Here is a 9,090-nt window from a genome sequence, read left to right on the forward strand (position 1 = left end):
ACTCTCTCTTCAATTTGTCCATATTTTTCTTCTTGTGTGATTCCTGAAACTGGATACAATCCTGCAGCTGAGGCCTCACAGATGCTGGGTAGAGCAGAAGAATTATCTTCCGTATCTGACATACAACACAACACCTGAGGTGACATGTACCCAGTCAAAATGGGGATGGTTGAAATCCCCCATATTTATTGGGTTTTCTGGTTTTTTAGCCTCTCTAATCAACCTGAGTGTTTCACAATCACCATCACAATCCTGGTCAGCTGGTTGGTAGTATATTCCTTCTCCTATATTCTTATTATTCAAGCATGGAATCTTGCATGAACTCTATCTGCAAAGAGAGTCTGTGGTACAGTTTGATTCATTTAAGATTTGTACTCCATTTGACTTTCACATCTAGTGCTACACCCCCATCCGTGCCACGTGCTTGGTCATTCCTATATATTTTGTGCCCTCTTATTACTGTATGCCATTGATTATCATTGCCCCACCAAATTTCTACGACTTCTATTATATTGCCTCCAAAACCAGAACTAAACAACAAAAATAAGGTGAGACCAGAAAAAACAAAATGTTTTATATCATATTTCACAGGTTGTTATTGTTATTGCTTTTTTAAAAAGAAATATTTTTCTCAATAGAATCCATGGCAGACCCAGAACGGGGAAATCAAACGTCCATCATGGGATTCATCCTCCTGGGCTTTGGGAATTTCCACGAACTGCAAATTCTTCTCTTCCCGCTGTTTCTAGTGATCTACGTTGTGACCATGGCTGGGAACATGGCCATCGTGGTGCTAGTTGTGGTGGATCAGCACCTTCACACTCCCATGTACTTCTTCCTGGGGAACCTGTCCTGTTTGGAGACCTGCTACACCTCCACCATCCTGCCCCGGATGCTGGCCAGTCTCCTGAGTGGGGACAAGACCATTTCATTCACTGGTTGCCTCATACAGTTTTATATATTTTGTTCTCTGTTATCTACAGAGTGTTGTCTCTTATCAGTGATGTCTTATGATCGGTATTTAGCCATATGCAAACCACTGCATTATGCAGCCCGTATGAACAGTGGCTTTTCCCTCCAGGTAGTGGTTGGATCTTGGCTCAGTGGCTTTGCAGTCAGCGCTATCACAATATGTTGGATGTCACAACAGATTTTCTGTGGGCCCAGTGAAATTGACCATTTTTTTTGTGATTACAGCCCGTTGATAAAATTATCCTGCAGTGATACCAGCTGGATGGTTTTTGTGGTCTTCCTCAACTGCTGCATATTTACTTTTCCCCCTTTTCTGTTAACCCTCACATCTTACATGTGTATCATCAGCGCCATCCTGAGAATCCCTTCCAGCACTGGGAGGCAAAAGGCCTTTTCTACCTGCTCCTCTCACCTCATCGTGGTGACAGTTTTCTATGGGACCCTGATCATTGTCTACATGCTCCCAGACACAGCTGTGCTGCGTGACCTGAACAAAGTGTTCTCCGTCTTCTACACCGTGCTGACGCCCATGGTGAATCCCCTCATCTACGGCCTGAGAAACAAAGAGGTCAAGGAGGCCCTGAGAAAAGCTCTGAATAAAACTGTGACTTCCATGAGCATTTGCAAACGATTTTGTGGGCATTTACCCTAAGTTGCAATAAAACGTGTAGAATGGGAGCTCGTCATGTGGTGCAATGAGGCAAACCACAGCGTGTGTGGGCAGCTGTTCTAGTACCCACAGTGAGACTCCAGGTGTGAGAAGCCCAGTTAACGGGTAATGACTGCAGGGGAATGTATTCTCTGATGCTCAATGTCATTGGTGGCCCATGACTCCTGCTTTTGGGGAGGCTGGGTGGCGGGCGGAGGGGATCAGTGCTTGTACCGTGACTCCCCCCTGCTCCACTCCTTCCCCTGAGGCTCTGCCCACACTCCAGTCCTGATCCACCTGAGGCCCCACTCCCACTTGGCCCCCTCCCCTAAAACCCCCCATCCACCTCTTGGGGGTGCAAGGGACTGTGGCCCTTCAAGTGGTGCCCAGGCAGTGTATTGGGGTGCTGGGGGCAGCGTTAGAGACAGCAGGGCTTGTGCATATTCAGCTGGGCAGAGACAGGGCTGGGGAGCTTCCAGTGTCTTTATTGAATCCAGGACTTTTGCTGTCTGACAGATTTGTGAATTGAAGTATCATTAAACAGTTACCACCCGTACTCACTGGGGACACAAGCTGAAGGAGAGCTTTCCCAACACTCTTTTTCTGTTCTTCAAACAACCACCCAACCTCACCAAGCTCATCATTATATGCAAGCTGGCCACAGACCGGCAGCCACCAGCACAAAGTGACAGCAGCCTCTCCCCTAAGAACAGATGCAAAACCTACAGACCTATCTCCACTGCTATGATGGTCAGTAGCCCCACAACACACCTGTCAGGATCTGTGAGTTCTACATGTGTCTATCACAACATGTGGTGTACCTCACCTGGTAGCAAGTCTAACAGGTCATGAAATGGCCAGGAGAGAAGGAAGCGTCTCATAAGCTGTAGTCTACTGCCTCGGGCATTCGGAGTGTGGGAGAGCACAGTTCAATTTCCTCCTTTTCCTGAGAAGAAGGCATTTGAACATGTTTTTTCTACCTTTTAACCACATGATCTAACCACGGGGCTGGAAGGTAGGATTGAAGGATCATATTTTTATTGATAAAAGAGACAGTAAACCTGAATTTCATTGTACACACACAAAACGACAAAAATATTTCCGTGTCTGACAATAGAAATGTACAGAGGGAAAATATGAAAAATTCTGCTTGAGAATTTATTAGTGTTTGTACGGATATTTACCTTGTGTATTTGAACAATGTGATGTTGTCAATTTGTGTTTTAAGGGTTATAAAGCTTTAACCTTTTTTAAACTAACAGCTGGTCTCATTAAACAATTATTGTCTGACCCACTCTGTTATATCACCCCCCATCATTTCCCAGAGCTGTGAACATTTAAATCGATAAAAATGAGAAAAAAACTAACACACACAACTAACAACTTTGCACAACTGTTAACGTTGAAATGATAAAACTGGGGAAAAGGCTGACAAGTCAGGACTGATGTTATGAGTCAAAATGTTTAAAAAATAAAAATTGAATTCTGCCAAGTCTCACTGAAAGATCTCCTAGTACGGCACACTTCCAATCTCAGCCATTGAAGCTGTTCCACTCTGTATGAACAGTGGCCAGGTCTGTCACTTCTGAGGTAGAAGATATTTGTCCAAATCCAGTCTCATGATCAACCACAGGCGGGAATTTAACCGGGGTCTCCCACAGCCCAGCTGGGTGCCCAAACTGCTGGCCTAAATTTTATAAGGGAAGAAGCTGCCATCTCTTCCATTTCCCCACCATTCCCTCTGGCCATTTTGTGTAGTGATGTGTGTTCAGAGCCTGCCTGTGGATAAAGCTGTGCAGGTGAGATAAGCGGGGCAATGCTTATCTTCACGGGTTTATTGATTGCACTGAGGCATAGAGGTCCAGAGGGCTAAGGCACCTAGAAAACATTTACAGTCAGATCTAAAGCCAGATTTTTAAAGGCACGGATTTGAAGGGGTGTTAGATGCTTTGCTGCTTTTCAAAACCCCACAGCTCAAGGGCAGAACCAGGAGGAGAACCCAAGTCTCCTGAGTGCCAGTACTGTGCCTGATCCACTAGAACATATTGTCGTCAGATGGGTGTGGGGCATAGAGCTGCTAACGGTTAAGAATGTGCAGTAGATATTCCTCGGGAATGGGGGTTGTTGGTAACTCTGAAAAGTTCCCAGTTCTGAACAAAACAGAGTTTCTTGCCTTTGGTCTGAACTACATGCCCGAGCCCTCAGCAGTCTCTCCCCAGGGCTCTCTCTGATCTGTGCACTGCAGAGGCAGCATGTGGCAGTGTCCCTCCCTCCCCTGCCCCTTGCACTGCCAGAGGTGCTGGCAGGATCCAGGAGTGCAGACTTCGGGCAAAGCTTGGGCCTTATCCGTGCATGGGCTGTGACCCTTTAAAACTCCTCCAGAGTGCAGTGTCTCAACGTAGCTCGCCTTCAAATTTCTAAAGAGTCTCCCAGTCAGAGGGGGATGTTCCATGCAGCTGTCAATACAGATATGTGATAGAAAGAGAGACACACACAGTGCTCTCTCTCATGGAAGCCTTTCTTTGTCCTTTGCTAGTTTTTTTTTTCTTTTCCTCTTAATCTACTATAAAAGTCTGCTCAACTGAAAACAACACCTCTCTTTTGGCCTGGCTTTAGAGCAGGGTAACAGCATTGACTTTAATGGAGCTGTTCCTGATTTACACCAAGGTGAGGGAGAGAAGAATCAGCCCCTATGAACTGCAGCAAAGTTATTCTTGATTGACACTGGGGTGAGGGACAGGACAGTTTGATGGTCTGACCACAAAGAGGGTTCGATGGATGAGCTTAATCTGACCTGTGTAATCCCCCTGTAGTAAGAAGTGACAATTTGAGGCCTGCAGTCTAACGGAACAGGCTAAGACAGGGGTGTCAAACCTTTGTTATGTGGCCCGCGAACCTCTTTGATCCCTGCCGCCGAAAGTAAGTGTTGGAGCCGCCGAAAGTCTGCATTGCCACTTTAAGAGATATGTGGGGCCAGCGTCTTAAAGCGGCAATACCGTTCGCTCCACAACTCTGCCGCCGAAAAGGAGAACTCGTCCTCAGTTTTTCGGCGGCGGGCATCCCTCCCAGAAATTTCTTAAAGTGGCAATGTCAGTGTCCCCACAGCGAAAGGTCAGCACTGAAAGCCACTGATGCTGAGCCGCTGAAAATGGGCAGAGGGCCTGAAATATTCGGCGGAGAGCATTGTATGGCCCCTTCAAAGTAGAGGTTCTGTGATTCCGGCCCGTCACTTTGAGTGAGTTTGACACCCCTGGGCTAAGACATGAGATCTAAGTGGAAAAAGCCATGAACAGGATGCAGGCTGTAAACTCACGACCTCACTGAAACTGGCTCAGAGAAAAAGCTGATACTGCAAACACGCATATTTCCCAAATATTACTAATATCAAAATATTACTAAAAATATATAAAGCAGGTGCAGAAAGTACCAAGATAGCCTAACACCAAAGAGATAACAAGGGCCATCAGACCCCCTGAAATCACACTTTGATGGATAGAAATGTCTGGTAAGATGACAAATAGAGTTGTTTTGCCTGAACCGTCCAGTACAAGGTGAGGGGTGGTATCAGACTATGTCAAGTGGGTGGCAACTACCTATGTCGAAGTGGGCAGAATGCATTTTTTTGTAACAGTGTATAAAAGAGGGAGTCAGAGGGAATGATCTCATTCTACCTCGGGGATAACGGAAAGTCCCGCCATTAAACTGTGTCGTGTCCATTGTAGTGGAGCACTCGTATTTGAAGTGTACCGGTAGCTACTCTATAGGTCGCTTCTCATTGTACTTCAACTACAATAAACCTGGCCCAGGTGTCTTTGTTGCTCAGCTAATCCGTGGTCGTGTCGATTCATTCGATTGTGAGTGCCGTCTCGGTTACCTGGGACAGCGCCTACATGGGGACGCATGCATACAACCTATACTGACAACTAACAACGCACAACACCCACCTCTGTAAAATGAGGGTAACAACACTTTGCTTTACAGGGCTGGTGTGAAAATAACAATCCATTTAAGATTGTGAGGAATTCAGACCTCGGCTTTCCTAATTAGCATACGGGCTAATGGAGCAGTCTATTTCCACGGTGCAACGAAGGAGTGGAGAAATGCAATTGCTCTGTGTGGTGCAGGTTAAACAGCCATAGAAGGAGTAATTTATCTCTTCCCTTACTGCATGAGAGGAGGTTCAGATCCAGTCAGAGATCTGCAGCTGACATAAATTAGCCTTGTTCCATTGATGTCAGCATTGGCATGTGGATTTATACCAGGTGAGGATCTGGCCCATTGAGTCAAAAGGAAGGAGACTGATGTAGACCAGCGGGGGATCTGGACTACTGAATTACATGGACCTATACCCTTTGCACCCGCTGAGGCCTACCCTCAATGGAGTTAAGCTGATTTACATGCACTGGTCATCTGGTCCTACCTATTACAGACTCTACCGGACTTGATTAGAGAATGGGACCAGTTCAGAGGTGTGCTCAGGTAGCGTCTCTATTTTATCTCTTGGCCTCATCCCCGACAACTGAATTGGTGTGGTAAGATGAATACACCATCAGACAGCTATTGTTAGTGAACAACCTTGAGCAAAGCTATCATGAGTGTGTCTACGTAGGCCAGGAGGCGTGCTTCCAGTTGCAGTGTAAACGTGCCCAGAAACCCATTTCCTATTACGGCCAACTTGATATCCCCACCTTACAAATTCAACGTCATACCCAGTCGTGGTAAACTTGAATCCCACAGGGTGGGTCCTTAACCCTGTTAAGTGTTTGAGTCACAGAAGATTTGAGTTTTTGAGAGCTACCAACTAGTGGAGTTACTTGTTTAGCTCAAGTAGTGGGGACTCACTCCTTTCAAATGGCTTTTTTAATGAAGTTCAAGGAAGTTAGAATTATAGAATGCTAGAAGATGAGAGTTGGAAGGGATCTCAGAGGGTCATCTAGTTCAACCCCCTGCTCAAAGCAGGACCAACCCCAACTAAATCATCCCAGCTAGGGCTTTGTAAAGCCGGGCCTTAAAAGCAGCTAATGACAGAGATTCCACCACCTCCCTAGGTAACCCATTCCAGTGCTTCACCACCCTCCTAGGGAAAATGTTTTTCCTAATAACCAACCTAGACCTCCCCCACTGCAACTTGAGACCGTTGCTTCTTGTTCTGTCATCTGCCACCACTGAGAACAGCCTAGCTCCATCCTCCCTGGAACCCCCTTGCAGGTAGTTGAAAGCCACTGTAAAATCCCCCCTCACTCTTCTCTTCTGCAGATTAAACAAGACTCGTTCCCTAAGCCTCTACTCATAATTCATGAGCTCCAGCTCCTTAAGCATTTTTTGCCCTCCACTGGACTCTCGCCAATTTGTGCACATCCTTCTTGTAGTGGGGGGCCAAAATTGGACACAGTACTCCAGATGTGGCCCCACCCGTGCCGAATAGAGGGAAATAATCACTTCCCTCAATCTGCTGGCAATGCTCCTACTAATGCAACCCAATATGCCGTTAGCCTTCTTGGCAACAAGGGCACACTGTTGACTAATATCCAGCTTTTTGTCCACTGTAACTCACAGGTCTTTTAATGCAGAACTGCTGCCTAGCCAGTCAGTTCCCGGTCTGTAGTAGTGTAGTAGTGCATGCAATCCTCTCCATCTTCAGACCATAAATTATTTTTTGTCCTTGTCCACTATAAAGAGTCCAATATTAAATATCTGTTCTCCAGGTAGGTACTTATAGACTGCAATCAAGTCACCTCTTAACATTCTCTTTGTTAAAATTAATAGATTGAGCTCCTTGAGTCTATAACTGTAAGGCATGTTTTCTAATCCTTGAATGATTCTCATGTCTCTTCTCAGAACCCTCTCCAATTTATCAACATCCTTCTTGAACTGTGGACATCAGAATTGGACACAGTATTCCAGCATCCTTCACACCAGTGCCAAATACAGAGGTAAAATAACCTCTCTACTAGTACTTGAGATTCCCATGTTTATCCAAATCTACTGAATTTAAAAGCTGGTTGGAAAAAAAAAAAATCTCCAAAAATCCCCCACAACACTTTTCATTTTGACCTGCCTCAAAATGTTTTCCAATTTTTCAATTTGCCAAATTTTGGAAAAATGACATTTTCTGTTTGACCAGAAACTAAACTATTTTTAAAACATTTTTTAAATTCCCATTGAACCAAAAATATCATTTTTGCCTAGCTCAGTCATGATATTATACACTATTATGATGACTAGTATTAGCATGATTAATTATTATATACATAGAAATAACAAACGTCATTCTGGAGTGATATTAATAGAAGTGTCAGTTGTAAGACACCAGAGGTCATTGTCCTATCTGAGGTAATTGACCTGTCTGCTCAGCACTGGTGTGACCTCAGCTGAAGTAATGTGTCAGTTCTGGGTGCCATGTTTTAAGAAAGATGTGGGCAAATTCTAGAGTCCACAGGAAAACAACACAAATGATAAAAGGTTAGAAAACATGATCTCTGAGAAAAGGTTAACGAATCTGGACAGGTTTAGTTGTGAGAAAAGACAACTGAAGGGCGACCTGATAATAGTCTTGAAACGTGTTAAGGACTATTATAAAGAAGACACTGATCAATTGTTTTCCATGTGCACAGAAGGTAGGAGAAGAAGTGATTGTTTAATCTGCAGCAAGGGAGATTTAAGTTAGGCAACACTTTCTAACTATGACAATAGTGAAGCTCCAGAACAAGCTTCCAAGGGAAGCTCTGGAGGTTCTTAAGAACATTGTTGAAAGTTTTTGAGAACATGTTAGAGAAACACCTATCAGGGATGGTCTAGGTTTACTTGGTCCTACCTCAGGAAGGTGGCTAGACTTGATTACTTCTCAAAGTCCCTTCAAGGCCTACATTTCTAAGATTCTATGCTAATTAATCATAAATGTAATAATTAATACTTATGTTATTATTAATAACAGTGTTATTCAATTTCAGCCAAATAGCACGGCAGGTTTGCATCATAATCAGAACTGGTAAAAAAAACAATCTTGGGAAATTTCAACTTCTGACTGGAAAATCAAAAGCTGATTTTTTTCATTCAAGAGAAGATGGCCAGGTGACTTTGTTCTCCCTTTTTATAACTTGACCCTCTCAGCTCAGCACAGCTAATGAATGGGCCTGTGACATCTGCAATTAATTTTTTCAGGTCCACAGTCTCTAGTTTCCTGCATGGGTTATTCACATTATAAAGCCTTAGACATGCATCAAGATAGTTCAGGTTCTCCTATGTGAAGGTGTAGGCATGTCCACCCTTTCCTATTTCTCTATCATGTCTACATAGAGCATATGCTGAGATTTTTATAGTCTAGTTTTTCTGGTAGTCAAGTCTCCATGTCTATTATCTTAGGCTTTGTTTTCACATAAGTATGTATCTTTAATTCCTGCCCATCTGTTATTAAGCTGTGGGTATTCCACCTGAAAATAGTCACTGCTGTTCTTTAACTGTCCTTTTTC

General features: G+C 44.2%; 1 protein-coding gene across 1 annotated transcript; it reads left to right on the forward strand.

Annotated features, from left to right (window-relative positions):
• Nucleotides 1-640: 640 nt before the first annotated feature.
• Nucleotides 641-1,624, forward strand: LOC137149487 (olfactory receptor 10A7-like). Its single transcript, XM_067542994.1, has one exon. It carries the CDS (start codon nucleotides 644-646, stop codon nucleotides 1,622-1,624), a length of 981 nt encoding a protein of 326 aa, XP_067399095.1. The 5' UTR covers nucleotides 641-643.
• Nucleotides 1,625-9,090: the final 7,466 nt, after the last annotated feature.

This window comes from Emydura macquarii, unplaced genomic scaffold (assembly GCF_026122565.2).
Source record: "Emydura macquarii macquarii isolate MOO-44397 ecotype Brisbane River unplaced genomic scaffold, CSIRO-AGI_Emac_v2 contig_751, whole genome shotgun sequence".
NCBI classification, from domain to species: domain Eukaryota; kingdom Metazoa; phylum Chordata; order Testudines; family Chelidae; genus Emydura; species Emydura macquarii.